General features: G+C 44.4%; 1 protein-coding gene and 1 long non-coding RNA gene across 6 annotated transcripts in view; one reads left to right on the forward strand and one right to left on the reverse strand.

The window, feature by feature from the left end:
• Positions 1 to 9,681: 9,681 nt before the first annotated feature.
• On the reverse strand, positions 9,682 to 11,706 carry LOC115608121. Its single transcript, XR_003991442.1, has 2 exons — positions 11,310 to 11,706; positions 9,682 to 10,347 (listed from the first exon to the last, which is right to left on the reverse strand). It is a non-coding gene; the product is annotated as an uncharacterized LOC115608121 (long non-coding RNA).
• Positions 10,513 to 21,167, forward strand: part of LOC115608120 (core histone macro-H2A.2) — a 28,703-nt gene continuing 18,048 nt past the window's right edge. The window contains exons 1-2 of one of the 5 annotated variants that reach the window (XM_030486365.1): positions 10,513 to 10,780; positions 17,245 to 17,476. In XM_030486365.1, coding sequence (XP_030342225.1) covers positions 17,305 to 17,476 — 172 coding nt within the window. In that variant the 5' untranslated portion in view covers positions 10,513 to 10,780; positions 17,245 to 17,304. Of the gene's footprint in view, positions 10,781 to 10,872; positions 11,221 to 11,876; positions 12,378 to 17,030; positions 17,144 to 17,244; positions 17,477 to 21,167 lie in introns of those variants that run through there. The other 4 variants (XM_030486363.1, XM_030486361.2, XM_030486362.1 and 1 more) reach the window with 4 other exon arrangements.

Below are 21,167 nucleotides of genomic sequence, written 5' to 3' on the forward strand. Positions count from 1 at the left end.
CAGTGGTGATAATCCAATCCACACAGGCCACACCCAGGGACCAGGTACCAGCGACCTCTCCCAGACAAAACGGTCTCTCCAAAACGCTTCATTTACATTTACAAAACTCAAAGGGCTATGGCAAGGACCACTCGGTTGCAAGTGGTCTCCTCCGATCTTAGGTGGTCTGTCAGAAAGCAGTTAGTCTGGCAAGAGTCGCTGTGTCCTCTTCAGCAGCATTCTACAGCCTGAACTCCCAGGCTTAGCTAGAAATTGCTCTGAAAGAGCAATTAAAAGAAACGTTTTTTCTTGAAAATGGCAAGCTCTTGGTAGGTACCTACGAAAGTATTGTTGTCTCTTGCTGTTGTTTTACCTCCTCTAAATCCAGCAATGCACTCCTGTTATCTTTAGGCTTTGCTTCACACTGAGTCTATATGCAAATGCTTTGCTGGATGAGGGTCTCCTTTTACACTTTTTTGGGTTTGGGTTGCTTTTATGTTTAGGGTTTTTTTTCCCCGCTTTTGTCCCTGTTGCTTCCAGATGTCTTTGTCCCAGACAAAACGGCTACTTTCTTTTCTGCATTTTCAGAAGGTCTGTTGGTCACCTCTTGATCACTTTCCCACTTGCTTTTATTATCTATCCTTCCTGCTGTACTTCCTCCCTTCTTGTACCTCTTCTTTGTCAAACATTTTGACCTGATGAAAACACCAGGGCAAAACATGAATTAAATCTGTGGATGTTTGTTGGTATTTTTTGGAGTTGACTGTAAAGCTTCTACTGTTTAAAATGCTAGGTAGCAAGACCAGTTTAGCTTTGCAGATTTCTTATGATTTTGCTTGCTTGTTGAAGTTATTAAATAAAATTGTTCTTTTTTAAACAGATGCAGAATTAGTCAAAATATTGCAGATTTTTTCTTTTACAGAAAAAAACTGCTAACACTTTTTTTTTTCCCCTGCAAAACATGACTTTGTTGACCTGCTGTCACAAGGTTTAGTAGGTTAGACATGTTAAGGATAGGTATGAGAGGACTGGTTGTGAAACTTATGGTGTGGAACTAGTATTCTTGCTTTCCATTGCACGCTGTTTGTCAGTCCATTGTTTCTGGCGGGGGGTTGCCGGGAGTGTGAAATTCCATTTTGTGATAATTCTGTTGTTTTTTCACAGTAATGTTTCAAAATATTGCTTCAGTAAATCTTCCCTTCTACTGTCCTGCAAAGATTTGCTTTTACCCTCATGGTGCACACCACCAGCAGTGCCACAGACCAAGCAGTTTCACCCTTTTTGGGAGTCTTCCAAAGGAGCCGTGCTAGGTCCTTAAATGCCACAGCTGTTTCTGCAGCGGTATTATGTCAATGAAAAGGAGAAATAGACATTTGGCAGCAAGACTGGGTAGGCTGCCATAAGCAGAATCCTTCTCTGAGCCTGGTTCCTAGCCATTCATTCGTTACTGTCTCCATTACCGCTCCCTTCACTATGCCAACAGAGCTGTCTGTGTGGTCACAGAATGACCCTGCCAAGAACTACCTTGAAAAACAGTCCCTCAAAACAACAGAGCACCTAAACTGAGAGAGCAAAAGGGAAAGCTTACGCTAGCATGGCCACAGAAGTGCATGTGGACCATCAGTCTGTGACTGCACTAAGGGCAGAGGCACTTACGTGGCCTAATCTAGGCTGCTTCTCAGCTGCAGCATGCACTTACCCTAAATCATTCTTTCTACTTTAACCAAGCAGGATTACTCTGTTATTCCTTCTTGTCCCTCACTGTTTAAATTTAAATATAGGGTAAATTGGGACAGAATATTGTCCTTGTCGTGTTTCCCCCTGCCCTGATAAAAGGAGGACTGAGAGCATCCCCTTCATGCAGGGTGTAATGGCCTGACTCCACAACAGTCTCATAGCTTTTAATGATGCAAAATTGACTCCAATTGTTGAACAGCACAGTAATGGGAGAGAGTTTCTGATTTATGGGGAAAGCCTGCAGATGTCATGGGCTCTTCAGCGGTACAACTCACAGTGCCAGAGTTGCAGGCCATACCTACGTTACTAATCGGTGCAGTATGAGAAGAGTAGGCCTAAAGAGCAAAACAAGTCCTGCCAAGGAACTATCTGGTTTCAGGCAGCTTAATTTTTGACTGCTGTAGTCTGGCTTAGTGGTTAGTGAACCACTAATCACTCCCATTAGTGGTTTGGGCATAGGAGGTGTGCTACTGGAGCTCACTTTCTGGTTCTGTTTCATCTAGTGGGAACCCAGTTGGTGTATTCAGAGGCTGTTCCGTGCTGTGATCCAAAGCACAACATGTGGGCACGATCTAGAGATTTGCTTTGAAGGTACAGCTCTGATCTGGAACGTGGTGCCAATGCAACATGCCAGGCTGCAGCCTGCAACCTGCTCTAAAGCACATCTACCTGGCACCATGCTGTGCTGTGTGGAGGCATTGCTCTCGATGGCCTGCCTTGCCAGGTGGGTGGGAGGAGAATGTCCCCTACCCTCGTGAGTTAGCTCTAGCAAGCAAGCTGTGTGGTGCCAAGACACCCCATTAGCATTTGGAGTCCTCAGAGCAATAGAAAACTGTCTCCCTGATGTACTTTCCCCACTCCTGGAATGCTTGAGTCATTGGCACTGCCCCTGTTTCTCATCTTTATAGAATTTGGACACCAAATTCTCTAATATAGGACACTTTCTATCAAAGATCAGCCAACATCAGACAAACATGAATGACCTAATACCTGCAGGAGAAGGATTTCTGAAGCAATTTGTTCTTGTTACATATCTGGTTTCCTTGAATTTTACAAGATATTTTACTACTTTTCCCCCTTTGGTGGCATAGAATGTACAATATTTAATATACCTGTAGTAAAGTGATGAGTCGTGAGTAGATCTTGACAGGGCATTGTTTCTGCATCTCTCTTATAAATACTGATTGATTGAGTCATTTAAATCTGAAAACACTTTTTACACTTTTTTTTATATTGAACTTTTCAGCCTGTATATTAAATATCCAGTGTTATTTAGCATTCATTAATGTAAGTGCTGTAATATACTTTTGTGTTACCGTAATTATTACTGTCACTGTATTGATTCTAAGACGTTATTTCAACTTCTTTTGATGGAGTTTACCTACTTGGAATTTTTTGGCCTTGAAGAAAATTCCATACTAAATAATTCCTAGAATGAAGAGAACAAAGGGCTGTTCTTTCCCACAATCTTTTCAACCTCAGTAGGAGCTTCTTCAGCCAAAATGAGCATTTGCTTTTTCTTTTCCTCATTTTCTTTGGTCATATAACAACATTGATTTGCTTTGTCTTTTATCCTGTAAATTCTGAATTCCATGTCAACAATTTCTATCAATATTGTAGAAAAAGAGAGAGAGCTGTTCCATAAAGTTACTGATCATAACAGACTAAAATATTGTAATATTTTGCTTTTCTTTACTAATATTTTTCTACTATTAAGTTTTTAAGCAAGTGATAAGTGTGATAAAAATTGAAAAGACACTAAAGGATTAAACAGCATGTACAAGGAATGGGATTCAGTTAAACTATTTCCATCTCTATGAATGAAAAATAGCTTATGAATTTTTATGTCAGAACAAAACCTGTGCCTTCGATACCTGTTTCCTGTGTCCATTACCTAATCCAGTGGTTTTGATGAAACCACACCTGTCCTTGGAACTAGGGGAAATTTAAAGAACTCCCTGAATCACTGCTCAGTAGTAAATCAAGTTCAGTTTTGTAAAAGTAAGCTGCTGCTTAATTATAGCACCTTGAAAGCATTTCCGCCTTCTTGTAAAAGAAGGAGAGTTTGTATGTTTAATCAGTGAGTATCCATTTATCAGATAAAGAAATGGTGCTCATCTTATTCAGAAGTGATGTTTTACATTATGATGAAAACTGCTATGCAAGAGCTGTATATTGCTATTTTAAATAGCTTAGCCTATTCACTACATCATTATGAGAATACAGATGGGAGATTCCAGGATGAAGTTAGTTTAGGGAATGGACTTTTGGAAAACTGAAGGAGGGATAGAAAAAGCCAAACAGGCAGGAGGTAATGAAGTTGTCTTGGGCTGGATGTTTGTTACAACGGTAAATGTGGCACCATATTTAAAGTGTCATCCCATCATTTTCCAAGAGGAGTCTGACGAATTCCCTGTGCCTTGTGTTGAAGCTTTACACCTTTGTGTCAGTGTTTTAGTGAGGTTTCTATTTTAATTTGCGTGCCATACATATTCCAGTACAATCTGCATTTGTTACATATGATGTACATACTTTCTTCTCCCTTTTATAAAAATACCTGTTTACTTACATAGTTCCTGTCTTTTGTAAATGACAGCTCATGCAAACAATAAACCATAAATTCACTTATACATCGTCTTTCCATTTGGGGATGGGTTTTAGGTTAATATCCTAAGGCAATCACGCCATCTGCTGTTTGCCAGTCAGCCCCAGTAACTACGGAACGAGGTGGCAATTTCAACCGGTTTGGCAGAGGGACAGAAGTCTCAAAAATACTGTTATCAGCAGCTCCATGAAAGCAGACAGTCCCAGTTAGTGCCTGTGCTAAGGGAAAGTCAGCCACATCAGCCGAGCTCTCGTACTGGACACTGGGGAATCTGTATGGGAGTAAGAGAGCCTGAAGCCTCCCATTGTATCGATAGCATTATCAGAGCTCTTTCTTAAGACATGAATTTATCAACCATAAAACACAAAGCTACACAAATTGTGGAGCTGAAAGAGTGAGTGCAGAGGGGGCAGAGCCAAGACCAGAGGACTGTAGAGACTGACTCTCCAGTTATGCCCATGCTGAAATGATTGTGATTATCAGCTCTGTGTATTGTCTGTCTTTCCTCAAAATTGAGAGAATCAATAAGGCGGTGTCCATCTACCTCAAAAGCCAAGAGTTAACGGCTATTTGCTAAGGGATCCTATCTAAGGCAAAGTGTTTACTCAGTTTCTAAGCATCCCTGCTCATGAGGGAGGTGGGGGGGGGGGACAAATCAGTTGGCTGAGCCTTTGGTGAGTGGTCTGGGGATAGCAGAATATGTCCTGTTGACTTGTTTTTAGCAAGGCATGGTAATACGGGGGGAAGGTGCCTTTGGCTTCAATTGCCATGACAGTTATAACGATGATTGCGCTATACCCCACAGTGATATATTCCTCTCATCTAACGTTAGGTATCTGAAAACTAGACATCTGCATTGGAGCAAGTTTCCCTTGGCTCCTTTGCAGCCAAAGGGGAGAAGCAGGCAGCCCCAAGAACATCCATCTCTCCCTCCCCGCTCTGCTTAGAGACTAGAGACTGCTATTTACTCCTCATCTCCTGTACATGTAGGTTTGTGCCTGTGTTAGCCCAGAGGGCACACACGCACTGACACAGTGGTGATTCCTTGAAATGAAAGCGATTTGCTGAAAAACTTTAGCTCTTGAGTTGCCAGACAGGAAAAGCACATGCCTTGCTCCCGATCTCCTCTGGGTACACGCATCGTGAGGCAAAATCCTCAAGGAGCTGGATGTTTAACAGTGACTGATGCCTTAAGTTAGATAGAAAAATGACCATGTTCGGATGCTCCAACTGTGAAAGGAGGATGTGTTTGAAACATATTATTTCTACCTTACTTTAAGGCTTTAAGGTTACTCTTGCTTTATAAAACTGATGGCTCCTGGATGTATCCTGTTATTCCCTGGAAGAGTAGTAAGATTTTGCACTTGTGCAATAAATAAATGTTTTGGAAGTTTGCTGAGTACTGCCTCAGACAAACATGAGACCCAGAGCCAGGCTTATGTCAATGCATCTTCCTTACCTACAGGTCACAGTTTGAGATTTTCAACTATTCCTGCCCTCTCCCCTCCAAGGACTGTCATAAGCAGGAAAAAATAGTCCGTTATGTTAATGATGTAAATTGACTGTTTTAAATCAAATTCAGAAACAATGACGAAAGCAGACAAACAAGCAGGGCTGTCCCATGAAGTTTCTCTGAAAAGAACTTGCAGCTTAATGAAAGACAATGAGCTTGTAAATCTCACCAGAGAAAGGAAAGGTGTGTCAGCTCCAGACTATACCAAAGAGCATAACTGCAAAGGGACAAATATCTCTACAAGCACAGGAAAAAATGATCAGACATAACTACAAAAAATCCCATTGCAACATCATGAGAAGTGGGAAATGTGATCCTAGTTTTGTGAGGTGCCAGTTTGCTAAGAAAGAATCCTGCAATACAGATCTGGAGTGATCTGTAGGGGAGTGACTTGATGATCAAACGGTGCAATGATGCAATGTTACATATTTGCTCTTCCAACAAAGAAATGTAGTTTTACAAATGCCAAAACCAAAACATGATTGCATCAGATGCCTCCCAGGCACCTGCTGGGATGTGTCACTTTCTGCACTAAAATACTGTGCTACGGTAAAAACAAACATTTTGTTGCAAATAGTTTGCTTCAAGAAATTCACACGTGTTACAGACAGATGCTTTTCTGCCTCTTAGATTGGCAGTATTTGGTTATCATATTAATCTGTGGCCAAATGCATCACTCACAAATGTATTGCTTTATCCATCCAACTTTCCTTAAACTCAGAATCTGAAATAGGTTTTTTATTAGTTAATAATCAAATTTGCAGTCCCTTTGAGGCACAGAGCATCAAGGGAATCAGCTGTGTCCTTTCTCTTATCACCCCTCAGCTAGAAGTCCTAACCTGTTTAATTCTTCAGAAAAGCCATCCCACATGTGTGATTGCCACAATTTTCCCTGTACCTTACTCGTTTCTGGCTACTGTTTCTCAGCTGTGGAGAGGAATTTCTCAACATTGAACACAGTGTTCTTTTCTGGGGTTTGTTCCCTTATTCTTTTTTCTGTGATGGTGACAGACTCATAAATCTCCATTTGACAAAAAAAGGACATGATTATTGTGAATAAACATGATTATTCAAATATTTGTATTAAATTAGTATTTTTACGTGAATGACTAAGAAATAATTGAATCAAGACAATGATCTCTGCAGCCTCCATTGATACGTTTAAGAATAAGTAGCAAAGATTAAAATACTCCTTTTTAAACAACAAGGATTAAAATGCTCTTTTGATTATTTTTTTTTTTCTTTTTTAGCTTCTTTTATTTACTTTTTTAAGCAGCATTTGCCTTCTAGAATCATTGCTATTTGGGTAGGAAAGATCTCTCTCGTCCTTCTTTGTGCGTTAGCTGATCTGTGATGCTTGAAGACAGCTTAACCATCAGTCTACCTTAAACACAACGTCAGAAACTGACACAAAAACGTGTTATTCTGAAGTACACGGGATGATCTAATTTTAATAATACTACTATAAGAGAGTTCTCCAAAAAGTTGGGTTTTAGCTTTTCTGGCTTCTTTAGGAAGAAAAGCTCATTGTACACAACCTACTAGCATAATAACCCCACAAACAGTATGGAAGAGGGATTAAAAAAGAGCTTGGTGAGGGGGTGTCAATACAGAAACATAGGTTATTTGCAGAACTCAATTATTACATATGTTATTTACTGCCACAATATAGACACACATCAACTTTGACGGTATTAGGTTATCCTAATGACATGACAATGCTTACACTGATTTGATAAAATTCCTGGATTATATATGCCCATAAAATAGAGCTTTCAGAGTACTTGACATTACTGTACTGCCAGGACAACCCTGGATGCCTGCCAGCCTAAGCGAGAGCAAAGCTGTATCTCTTGGTTCTGAAGCTATGAAATATTCATTACAATGTTTGAGACATAACAGCTTCTGCCCAAAAGTGAGAGTGCCATAAACAGGCTGTTTTTTCCAATAGCTGGAGAATTAGGCAGTCTATAAATGCCCCATCAATAGCTATGTTGTTTATTTTGACAGAGTAACAGATTGTATTTGCACTTGGAAGTCAACCAGCAGATGGTCTCTGCACAACCTAGCGAGGGCAGGCTCCGCTCCCGCTGACTGGGGAAAGCTCTAATCCAGCATTGCAATTTTTTGTCTTGAAGAACACTAGTTAGCAGCAATTCTTCCCTGAACAACTACATCGAAGTGGCCAGAGCATACAGCTAGTGGGACCAAAAATACTGGACTTCCAGTCATCTTCTGCATTACAGGATTTGTAAGGATACCCACCCTGCCAATTCTCACCATGTGGTTTAGGTGACCTACTGCTTATCACTTTTCCATTGCAGTCTTAGTGTTCAGCACTGAACTCGAGGCTGGAGAGAAAACCCCATATATCTTAGTGGCTCTAAAAAAGCAGGCAGTTCCAAACATGCAGTTGCTGCAGAACAATTCACATGTGGTAACTCTCTGTTCAAATCCTGCCTTGCTCTGACCTCTTCTACTCAAAAATTGTTTATTCTTGTGTGACAAAGCAACTCAGAATCTTCCAGAAATATCTGAAGCAATATAAAACATACATGTAACGCTGTTAACATTAAGGTTAAGATAAGCTGTATCCACTGGAGAAAGAAATAAAGAGGTAAAATTTACTTTACAGTTGGACAATTAAAAACCACAAAGGCAAAAAGGAAAATTGGTATTAAAATTCAGACATCTATGATTGACTTAAAAAAAGGTGGTACACTGTGAAGGTCTTTGCCCTCCTCCTCTCTCACGCTTGTCCAGCACTCCTGTTTCCTTCAGTCTCCTACTGCAGGGAGACTGAGTTATGATTTGTGAGTTGATGGCCATTCTTTGGCCATTGCAAGGGCAGAGAAGCACCCGGGTTTTCTCCATCCCGGTGCTGCTTCCCTGAACACAGACTCTTCCCAGGTAGCAATAACATAAACAGCAGAAACGAGCTGCAGAACAGGAGATCCCTTCTCTCACAGCTGCTCTGCTGAATTAGATTCTCATTACAAGGAACACAAAAGCTGTGTTAGGAGGCCACAGCCCCACACTGGATGTGGTAAGCCTCTTCTAAGCTTGTGATGTTTGATGACCACGTTATACAAAAGTCAAATGTGAAGAGGAGGCCCATGCTTACACCAGTTCATTTCACCTGATCCATCTGAATGGCATATACGTACGTGGTGGATGTGAAAACCACAAAACGAAAGCTGGAAATACGCCCAAATGTAAGGAAAATGTTGCTTGTAAACAGAGAAATGATCTTGTAAACAGAATGAGTGGTCCTAATGCTGAAAGTTTGCCTCATGTAGAAGACAATTTTTTTTTCCTTTGAAGGCCTCCTACATGTTTGTGGTGGTAACATACAGTAACTATTTGATGTTAATCTGAAACAAACCGGGCATGCTGTCAAAAATTTATGATGTTTACTTTGTCTCATCCCAAATTAATTACAAAGCTATGCACCACAGGCATAACTGCTGGGATTATCAGATGCAATTATTTGTATCTGGAAGTAGAAAAATGTAAATGCTCTTCCTCTTTTTCACAGGAGTTTTACGTCGTCTTTCATTTTTATGCTTAGTATTCGAAAATCTTCTTTGTATTCCTCCTACCCTCCCAATATGGTTCAACACACTTAGATGCTACAGAGATCTTTTTCCCTTGCTAAGTTCAAAGTCTCAACAGAGAAGATCCAAGTAAGGATTTTACATGTAAAATAATTCAAACTCATGCACATGAGCTTTTTTCCTATGGTTTCAAAGCATTTTGACCTGTTTTCAAAAAGAACTGGGGAAGAGAATAGACTCCAAAGCATTAATCCACTGAAGCGTATTAGATCTCCTACTCACTGAATGGATTGCTTAACAAGAAAGTATCTTTATTTCCATTTTAAGTGACAGTCAAAATACAGTCATGTTTAGTGAAATCCTTTACCCAGGGTCACAGAGCAGCTGAGAAAACCGTAGGTCCTCAGTTCATGCCCTCTTTCTCTGGGAGACAGTGTGGTCCACAATTAATATAACCCAAAGAAATTCTTCATTGCTTTTTTCCCCACCAAATGCAATTCCATACAGACATAAAAGTTTACTTTGGCAAAGCCTAAAACAAACTCCAGGAAGCCAGTGAATCTTTATGACTTTTTTGCAGTGACAAAGGGAAAGCTGGAAACATGGATGCCTCTTTATCACTCTGTTCTGTTGTTCCCAGACACCCTCCTGCACACTGCATGCGAGTTGTGCTGGTCTGGGTTAATACCGTATCTCCCAGTGCATTAGAGCAGCCCCCAAATATTTTTCAAGTGAAATGAGTGCAATGATGCAAAATGCTTTTACAGGAATGACGATATAAACCCACTTGCATGTAAAAATATCCCTGAGATCAGTTTAAGAGGTGTAGCCGTGCGCTCTTCTGTTTGCATCAGTTCTGCGATCACGTACTTGGCGCTGCCAACAGACATGCTGTGAGACTCATAATACAATCACTTATTGCGTGTCTTGGACCTCAAGCTCTTGAATCCGTGCAACTGTGGGGAAAACAAAAACCACCTCAGCTTTCATTCAGAAAGCAAGTTAAGTTTGCAGCCCTCCTGGCTGAGTCGAAAAGCTTGTGACCGCCTTAAACGCTCCAATGCAACATGACACAAAGAGCTGCCAGTACTCTTTGTTACGGCCGTTTTAAGCCAGTTTGGGGATGCTGGAACACTTGGATTAGATGCACCGTACCAAGACGCGGAGGTCACCTTGCCTTGGGATATGAGGATAGGCGGCTCCTTTCCTAACAAAAACCAGGGAGGGCACCTCAAAACCCATCCCTGCGCATTAGCCCAAGCTAGGACCCCCGTGAAACCTCTACGTCTCCTAACTCCTTCACCCTGTGAGCAGGGAACGGCTGGGAAGCCAGGCGTTCTCCATTTGCGCTCCCGACCACGGCGAACCCTGCAGCTCCCGCGGACCGGGGTCAGGGCAGCCCTTTCTCTGCTAGGCGTGCGTGGGGTGGGCAGCGATGGAGGAGGCGGGGAGGGGGTGCCTGTGGGAAGGCGGCGGCAGCAGCAGCCCTGGGGCCCGGGCAAGGAGGAGCGGCGCGATGCCTGGGAGGGCAGCAGCGATAGGGGGGTTGTTGCAGGCCCGGGCTGCAGTGACTCCTCCTAGAGGCGGTATGCGGAGCTGGAAGAAACCCCTTCCACCCCCCTCAAGAGGAGCCGCCGCCATCGCCATTGAAACATACAATACGGGAGGAGAGCCGGCGGCTGAGGCGGAGCAAGGGTGAGGGCGGGGGGTGGGGGAGCCGAAAAGGGAAGGGGGGAGCAGAGGGGGGGCAAGGAGAGGAGAAAAAGAAAGGGAGAAAAAGGAAAAAGAGGACGGAAACAGAAGAAGGAGGCGGCGGCGGGCGCCGGCAGGTGAGGGGAGCGGCGGCGCGGGGGCTCCGGGGCCGCGGCGAGGCCCGCTCCTCTCATTCCCTCTTCCCGCTCCCGGGCGCCCGACCCACCTCCTCCTCCCGTCGCTGCTGCCGGTGTCCGCGGCCGCCCGGGCGGGCCCGGCCACGGCCGGGGCAGCGCAGCGGCCGCCGTGAGGGGCGGGGGGGAGCGGCCTCGGGGAGGGACGGCGCGGGACGCGGCTGGGGCGCGAGGCGGCGGCGCGCGCGGGGGCCGTCCCGGGGGGCGGGGAGGTGGGGGCGCAAGGCCTCCCCACGGCCTCCGTTCCTCCCCCTTCGCCCGGCAGCCAGGCGCAGCCGCGGCGCTTCCCGTTCCGGGGCCGCGCTCCAAGGCGGCCGCCGGCGCCCCTCGCAGGCAGCGGCGAAGCCTCCGTGGCGGCGGCAGCGAGCCCGCTGAGGGGAGAACGATGGTAGTGGGGGGGGTGAACGTGAGCGTTTGCGCGGGAAAACCAACGGCCACTCCCCCCCTGCGCCACGCCTTAAGGGCGCATGCGCGGCCGGCTACGGAGCGCGCACGCGGCACTGCCGCGCGTCCCAGCCGCTTCCCCGTCGATCACGGTCTCCTGGCCAATCAACGCGCTCCCTCTTGGCCCGCGCGCAGGCGGGGTGGGCGCGCTGGCCAATCAGCGGGAGGAGCGGGGCGGGGCCAGCGGAGCTCGGGTCGCGCTCCGGGACAAGAGTGCCGGTGGTGGGCGCGCGTACCGGTGCTCGGAGGGAGGAGCGGATGTGTCCAGGCAGCTGCGGGGCGGGCGCGGGGCGGGGCGGGGCGGGCAGCGGCCGCGCTCCTTAGCGGGCGGCGCAGGGCTGCTGGCACGGCACGGCGGGGCACGGCGGGCTGCATGGGCTTGAGTCGGTTCCATTCGGGGCCCCGTGGGGACCGGGTCGGCCCCCCGCGAGCTCGGCAGCTCTCAGGAAGGTCAAAAGAAGAGTCGGTGTGTGAGCCGTGCCGTGCCACGGGGGAGACAGCCCCCGCGGTGTGCGAGGGGAAGATGCTTCTGCAAGGACACTCGGGCTTTTCGGGCTTCGGCGTGCCTGTGAAGCTTCTTGCAGTAGGGACGCACTCTGTGTCTATCGGTTTGGAGTAGGTTGAGTCCAGGACACATGCTGCTTCTCCACTGAATAGTGAGTGCTGTGTGCATGCATTGGTTGTGCCTTACCAGTTTATTCGGGTAACAGGCTTTGCTTTAGCTCTTCTGAGTTATTTGCGCAACGTGGCTTTTGTGAGTGCACAGCCTAAGTTGGCACCTAGATACAATGTCTTTGGGTTATTTGTCAACTCCTAACTGTTCAAATAGATCTTAAGATGGAGATGAGGAAAGTGCAGACGTGTTGATAGTCCTGCATGTCCTTGACTTCAGTCTTTGCCTGCTGAGTCCAAGTTTCCTCAGTATTTGGAAGTCCAGAACCCCAGGCACCAAGCACATGTGAGCCATCTGGAAACAATGTCCAAGGCACCACTGGTGAATAAACTTGGTAGAAATGGTTCTGGTACAAAGCCTTGGGGACACCAGGGGTGTTAGTTCCGTGGGCCAGGCCGCCGAGGCTGGCATCCAGTCATGCCCAAGCGTTTTAGCCAGTCTGAGCTTCTGGTGTAGCTCCCAGTGCAATGTCCGCTTCTGAACCTCTAGTTGTCTGAGGGATGCCACTAGGCACACTGTGCAAAATTCTCTCTGCCAAATTACGTTGTAGCTACATGTAAGGTCCAGCAAGATAAGCTGCAATACCAGCTGTTTTAATTTGACTGGGTGTTTACCTAGCCATTGCTCAAATATTTAGTGATAACTGGTTGCTGGTGTGCGTTTGGTATTTGTTATAGCTGTTACCTTAGCTTGCTTCTGTGTGGTGTATGTTATGGGATGGGAAGAGGAACAGCCTGAATTTACTTTTCTCCTCCACTGTTGCAACAGTTTTGGAGCTACATTGTGCAAACTAAGTTTTCTTTAATAATTTTCTGTGACTTTTTCTTTGAGAAAAATTTAGATTTGATTTATCTTAGGCATTTTGTATTGTGCTGAACTTTCTGATATGCATTCATGCTTTCTTACTAGACTTCGACATATCAATGTCTGAAATTGTTTCCTGGTCAGCTTTTCAAGTTCAGGCTCACTTGGAGGTTGCAATCTGTTTCTGTGTCTGCAGATTGCTCTTACTTCTCTGAAAATTACATGTGTCCTTACTGCCTAAAGATGATTATGAGATTTTGCTCTTCTGAGTATCCATGTAGGAAGGACTGGAAAGGGGTTTGAAGGTTGTTTTGGTAAAGTGTGATCCACTGGGATGTGGTGTGGGATGCAAATTGCACAATGGTGAAGGGAATGTCCCAGGGTGGTTTGTTGTTCCAGTGCTCATGTGAAGCTGTTATCACCCTCTGCTGACAGTGGTGGTGGAAGGAAATGGGATGGTAGTGTCTGTGATGGAGAGACCCTCCAAGTGGACAAAGCAGACTACCTGAAAGAGGTGAGGAGGTACAGCTCTTTCTTCAGCGGGCAGAAAGAAAGTGTTTCTGGATTCTTTGGAGTCTGAAGAAGATACAGCTCAACAGAGGAAAGCCCCGCTTAAAAAGTCTACCCTATTTTGATGCTATTGTAGAGAGCTCTGTGAGATCCGGTAGCTACTAAATCCCCCATAGCAACACAGGGATGTTAGAGTCATGGCAGAGTAGGAGTGTGCCGTGACCAATTAAGAGGTTGGAAAAGTTAATTGCTTTAAATTGCCCAAGCCTCATGATGTCATGGTAGCCAGATATAGATGCAGTTCTTCCAACACAGCGAGGATGGACTTCACGTACATGGCATGGCTCTATTTTTTAATGGAGGCTGTAGTTTATAAGGGCATACTTGGAGATGATGAATCAGCTGGCAGAGAGGGAACTAATGTGCTTTTCAACTGACAAGCCCTTGGAGCTTAGCTGTATCACCCAAAGAGAACAATTAGGACAGCAGTGCTCAGCTTGTAGCTCTTCAGCTGTTGGCAGCTTTGGAGCAGTTCAAGTGAGTGCATCATGTAACTGTGTCAGGGCTGAGCTGATGCCCCTCCTCCAAAGTAAACCAAATGCCTGCTTGTGGGAGGAATGATTCAGCAGGATCTGAACTGCTGGGCCTTGCTGCAGACCAGGTATAGCTCTTCTGTGCAAGAGAACTTGGAGATCCCAAAGACTGACAGTCACCTGAGCTTGGTGTCCACCCTTCAAGGTGGCTAGTATAGACAGCTGGCAACCCCAGTGTACCACATTTCTTCGGCCACGTCCACAGGAGCTGTATTTTAATGGATGTGACTATGCCATAGCTTGGCTTTCTACCAAAAATTGCCTTCCATAGCATTCAAGATGAGGCAAGAACACACTGTTTTGTATGTGTCTCCCCAGTACACCCTGGTCCACGTAAGTTGCAAAGAAGAGTGTTAGCAGAGTTTTGAAACTTCTTTTGTAGTTAGACTCTCACATCATTCCGCAAACATACCTGATCTGTTGCCTGCAGTGTATTTGGAAAAATGTTCTGGGATTCCAGAGGTTGCCTTGGCAGTAGGGGAAAAAAGCTGAGACTTGCCGTGAGAGAGAAGGGAAAAATAAAGGGGTAGGCAGGGGTGGAAAGTTCAGTGAGACAACAGAAGTGATTAGTTAAACAGAAAGTTGCATAATGCAATAGCATGCCCCAGGGTGGTGTGCTTAGTTATACAAATACGTTTTGATTCTGTATCCCAGAGATCAAGTGCAACTACAGTATTTTCTGTGGATGTAATCTAATCTTACGCTGTTTGCTTTGGGTTTATTTTCCAATTGATTTACAGGCAATTGAGATTTGGTACTACAGGAGCAAATATATCAGAGGTCACCTTAATATTATTTTGATACATTGTTCGTTGTAGTATCCCTACTCTTTGTAGGGATTTCAGCGCAGGACTGAACTCTGGGGTGATGAAACCGTCCTGCTGGAATTGCAGGAATCAGATCGCACCCTAGTGCATATGTTTACTAAGTTCCACCTTAAAATGAGTTAGTGTTGCACATATTACTCGTGAGAGAAGGCTGTTCCAGAAGTTTGCTCCTCTGATGGCTAGAAACCTAATTCTCAGCCTACATTTATTCATTAATTTGAATGTCAGTTATCACAAACTGAAAAGGACGCTTTATAAATGTTAATTGGTAGCTTAATATGAAATTGAAAGTTTATAAAGGGTTTATCACAAATCGCAAATTTCATTTAGCAAGAGGGCTGGGAGGAAGGGACCTCGAGAGACCACCTTAGTCCAGCCTCCATCCCAAGGCAGATCCAGCCCTGCCTGTGCCATTTCTGGCATACATTCTGTAACTGTTTTAAAGTTGTCCTTGGGGGAGGATTCTGCCACCTCTCTGTCTGACTGAGCCCAGTGCTCTACTCTCCTCCCTGCCGCACAGCTTTTATAAGAGTCCTGCTCTTCTCCTGTCACTTTCATAGGGAACACTCCCTCCACCTTCGAAGCAGCATCTCTAAAGACCGTTATCGTGTCTCCCTGCTTCTTTTCAGCTTCCAATTGTTCTTACCTCCCTCCTTTGGATTCTCGCTGCTGTGCATGCCTGAAGTGTGGTATCTGTGGTTGGACACAACTCCTCAGCTTAGTGCTGGCTGTCCTCTTGCTTGTACACCTTTATGCAAGGTTTGCCTTTTCACAACAGCTCTTTCCCCCCTTTTCCCCCCCATAACCTGCTGGTCCTAATCAATGGAGCTGCTTCCTAGTAATCTCTGTCCTACACAACTGGTTTCTTCTGCATCAATGCAATTAATGGATTGCTTGGGACTTTTTTCCACTTGTATCTGTTTCAAGTGGCCATTGCCTTTAATCAGCACTTGCGAGTGGCAGTTCATGAGCTCTTTTACCACTGCTCATGATTCCAGGCTGGCAGTTCACAGGGAACTCGGAGTGGGATGATGAGCAGCAGAGATACCAACTGTGGCAGATATGCTTTTTGTTTACTTCAGAGGAGTAACCAGGATCATAATTGTTGAAATGGAGTTAATTTTTGTAAGCAGAGTTAAAACTTCACCATTATTTGACTGCAAGTGAGAGCTAGAGGTGTAACTAAAACGCATGCACACTTTGGAGTGGCTGACACCAGGGTTTGTTGTCTGTTTACATGCAATCTCACAGTTGCCAGAAAAACAAGGAGAAAATGAGATTTGTTCTTTTTGCTCCTATGTATAGACTAGACTGGGTCTTAATGCAGGGAGTAAAACCCCACACCTTCAGGGAGCTTGATGGACAGAAAAACCTGGTAGTCAGTCCTTTTTAGGTGAGAGATTAAAGATCTCCTCTCTGCTCTGTGGGGGAAGGTTCTGGGGCTCCCAGGAGCTGCTGTGAGGGTGATCTGGGGAGAATTACAAAAGTGGTGAAGCCTGAGCTGGCCCTCAGTTCCTGTGGCCTGAGTAACCCTAGGAGAGGTGCTTGAAGTGTAGCTGCTTGCCTGCTGCTCTGCTTCAGCCCTGCATGTGAAATTCCCTGTATAAAATGCCTGTGAAGAAGCAGTGTGTTTGTAGGTAGGGTTTATCTTCCGTGCAAGCAGTACAACTTTCTCTACTTACAGGTGGCACCAGTGTCTGGATTTCAGCTTTTCTAATGCTGTCCATTGTGCCAGTACTTCTCAGCTGTTTATAACTTGCTAAACTTAACAATCAGAATGGAAATCTGCCCTGGTGTGATTCGGTTTTGTTTTGGTGGGATTTTGTGTGTTGTTTTTTCGGTTTTGGGGTTTTTTTGTAAAATTCATTTTTTATTTTTTTTTAATATATATATATTATCCAGACCACTTTTCTGTGATATTGCTACACTGAAAGTGCAGTAATCAAAAGTACAGCAAAGAATATCAAATGTTCCAGTTATCCTGCTTTTAATGAGTAATGCCTCAGCTCGAACAGGTATTGAGAATGAGTTTAGATTTTTCTTCTGGAAGAATGAGATAATGTATAAAGCTGTTTCGCACGTGCTGAACACGCATCCTGTTTCTTTTGTCTTGCAGCTTTTGGATTGGAGCAAGGGGTTAAGAATCACCAGCAGTTGAAAAGCACAAAGCTGCAAGATGTCAGGCCGAAGTGGGAAGAAGAAAATGTCCAAACTCTCACGCTCAAGCAGGGCAGGTGTTATTTTCCCTGTGGGGAGAATGATGCGCTACCTAAAGAAGGGAACATACAAGTACCGGATAGGTGTTGGAGCACCAGTTTACATGGCAGCCGTCATAGAGTACCTAGCAGGTAAACCAGCAACCTGATCCTGGAAGTGCTGATCACACAAAGAAACCAGGGATATCCATGGAATGGGATACGAACGTGTTCAGCACTTCTGAAACTCAGGCTCTGCAAGTGCAGTACTGATTTGTTGAAATTCACTTCAAATGTTAAGAAGATGAATTTGCTTCTTGAAGAGGCTGAGGATGGAAATTTTCTCCTTTAGAGGCACCATGCTTGGAAGGATTATTTTTTTATTGCTTTGCAGAGTGAGGAGTCACATCTAGGTAGTTTCTGTCCAAGAGAAAGCTGATGTGAATTAGGCTTTTGATACACCTGGATACAACAGGAAAAACGAGCGCAAACTCACCTTGTGCACCTATTGTGCTTTTTAAGTGAGCAAACTCTGTTTCTCTGTCTGCCTTTCTCCTTGCAGAACAGTGTTAAAGTGTTATGAAATATGGAGGTTGTTCATTTGGCTTGCCTAAGTATATAAAAAAAGTGTTTCAGGGTTTAAATCTTCCCACATACTGGAGGTTTTCCTCGCTTTCTGAAACTGACCTCAGAGGAAGGGGCAGATGTCACATGGTGATACAATATACTGCGATATACTGTGATGTATATTGTAATATTTCACTGGCCTATGATCATACCTGCTTGGTTTCTTATTTAATTGTGGAAAATGGCACCTTGGCAAATTGTTACAACTCCCGGTGCAGAGAGGATTCTGGTTCAGGTTATTTAGGTGTTACAGATCAAGACTGAGGTGCATTAGAGAATCTATGAGGAGTCACAAGCCTGGATGAAATTAGCTGAGTGAGTTGTGTTTCAGGAGCATAGTTTATTCTAGAGTGGCATGGAAGAAGCTTGCATGGAGCCCGGTTGTCCATATAGCAGCATGCCAGTCTTTCTGTAAACATTGCTGGCTGTTTTTTACACATGAAAGCCTGTTCTTGCTACCAGACAATAAAAAGCAGTATTTTCTTTCAAAATCTGAAATAGTGATAATTTCACTATTAAAACTAAATTTCTGATGATACCTAATAGCATGTTACAGAAACGTCCACATTTCTGCTGATTAACTGCAGGATGAGAATTGATTTTTTTAATTTCTTTTTTTTTTCCTGAGGCTACTTCTGGAATTGAAGTGAAAAAGTATTGCTTATGCGAAAGAAATGCAAGCAAAATGTTTAAGGTTGCATTTATGCTCACCCCCAGCTCCTTCAAGAGCCAAGCCCAGAAAATGAGCTGGTTTTAAAATAAAACAAAACACCACTGAAAAGCAGAATCAAAATCCAAGATGATGAGCATTTCTTCCACTTATTTGATTTTTTTGTTTTTTTGTGGTTTTGTTTTCTTTTTGCTGTGTAAGAACAAACATTGATATTATTTGATCAGAAAGATCAGTTCTCTAAGTGATTTTGGAGGAGATCTTTTACTTCATTAAGAGCATACGTGTATTTGCACAATCCAGTTTCATACCTTAAAAATGAAGTCTTGTAACTGCAGAAATCTCTCTCAGTGGAGCTGGTGCAGTTGTGCTGTACTGGGGAAGTCCTTGGCTTACAGAGCTTGCTTAGCTGTTTGCAAACAGAGCGCTGCTCAGCAAGGATGCTTCAGGGGCTGCAGAGACTTAGGGAGAAAAGTGGAGACGGAGGATTCTTCTTGTAGCTCCCCTGCTCTACCACAGTGATTTTCAATCTTGTTTTTGTTGACGTACCTCTCGATGTTTTCTAGTGGTGATTCAGGCTTCTCCATGAATGTCATAAATATGAATTTCTCTGTAGTAAGATGTGTTTGCTTGACTTTATCATCAACTATAAGTCACTTAGAACTCACCTGCAGACTCCTGGATGTCTGATATTGCAAGATGAAAACCATATTACATGGGGTTTGGAAACTGCAGTAACTTCTATAACTGAATAGGGTGCTGCATAGTGACTCTGCTGGCCTTCAGTCTGGAGAGGAATATATTTGTTTTGTCTTTTCCCACTCCCCAGGGGTCCATAGCATTCAAAGGAGTTTCTAGGATAAACATTTGAGGATACTTGTTCTGAGCTCTGGCAATTATTACAAGGTGTAATAATAAAGTGTCAACAGCACATCTAGTATGCGCAGCACTTTGGTACTGTAGACTGAGTTATAGTAATCATTTTATAACACACAGTGCAGCACTATTTACCTATTATCTGAATTAGAACCGTGTATATCTTGGCTCTGTTTCTGGCTAGTAAATGCTGTTTAAATTAAATCATTAATATGGTATGGGCAGATTATGTGTGGGCTTACACTTTGTTTTAGAGAAAAAGAACGTGTAGTCAACCAGGCAAGGAAATCGCTAGAGCTGTAGGCTGGGGGCCCACATAAATTGTAAGGAAATGCTATTTTAAGCTGCTTGGTTCAGCAGAGAGAGAACCCTATCTTGTCCCAACCCTGTATTTGTTGTAATAGGATGGAATCATGTTTCTGAGCGGACACCTATTGCTTGCGGATAGTGGTCTTTCCAAACCAAAGTTTCTGTGCCCTACCCACAGTTTTGTTTGAAAAGATTACAAAGGTGGATAGTTTAATTAAAAACACTGTTGCAACATTAAGCCCTCTATGTTTATGTGAATATAGTCTTTGGTTTTGTGAAGCCTTTAGAAACAAAATGTGCTTTCCAAGGCTGTTGTCAAAAGAGGTATTATAGGCCAAACTGGTAACATTTATTAACTTTATCTGATACTTCCTATTACAAATTCCAGTTTTCTCCCATGGAGTTGTACTATGAAATGGCTACTCAGGCTGAAAGCCTGCATACAGGGGAACTGCTTCAGCCTAGATCTGGGAGGGCGGGAGTAAGGGAGTCTGGCTCTTTAACTGTTTCACAGATGCAGATTGAACCATATTTTTGTGCTATGTGAAAACATTAGTCAGGACTTCTCTAAATGCCTGCCTGCTTCTCTGTGTTTGAGCAGAGACTTGATGCTTTACAAAAGGGGAATGGTAGTCTCTGCTGTCTCAGAGAAATCTGCTCTCTTTGGTCAAGCTGTAACTTTGAAAATACACAGGTTGCTTATGCTCAGCAGAGACTTCTTTGATTTTTAACAGCTAAAATCTCCAGAGACTTGGTCCTCACTGAGCATGTTCCAGCCTCTCTCAGCACCTGGTGCTGCCCAGGCTTGCCTATTCATTGTGTCCCTAGAATGACAGAGCATGCCTCAACCTTTCAGTTCCAATGTGTGGCAGGGCTGCTCATGGGCCACTCCACACAGTGGCTGAGCATGCTTCAGCCCATGGCTGCTGGTGCTCAGAACTTTCACTGCTGCCCCTGGCTGCTCCTGGTCACAGCACAGAGCAGGGAGTGGGCTTTCTGTGGTCTCAGCGGTACCAGGCAGCACAGAGGAGGAAGCTCTCTGATGGGAAGGCAGAAGCCACGCAGAGGTGGGTGGCAAGAGGTCTGGGACTGACAGCAGGGAGTACATGAACAGGAGTTGACGGAGAGGCTAATACTACATGTGGGGTGGGAAGGGCAGGCTGGAATTAACTGGATGAGCAGACTAGGAGGCTGGGAACAGGTTCCACACTGGTGAGAGAAGGAAACTGAGAACAGATCATAACCTTCTGGGGAGATGATGATTGTGGGAAAAGAATATTGATGCTGGAGACAGAGCTGTGGATGGAAAGCTGAACTGATGACCAGAGGGAAGGAGTGTCCAAAAATCCTGACAGGATTCTG

This window comes from Strigops habroptila, chromosome 5 (genome assembly GCF_004027225.2).
Source record: "Strigops habroptila isolate Jane chromosome 5, bStrHab1.2.pri, whole genome shotgun sequence".
Classification (NCBI taxonomy): domain Eukaryota; kingdom Metazoa; phylum Chordata; class Aves; order Psittaciformes; family Psittacidae; genus Strigops; species Strigops habroptila.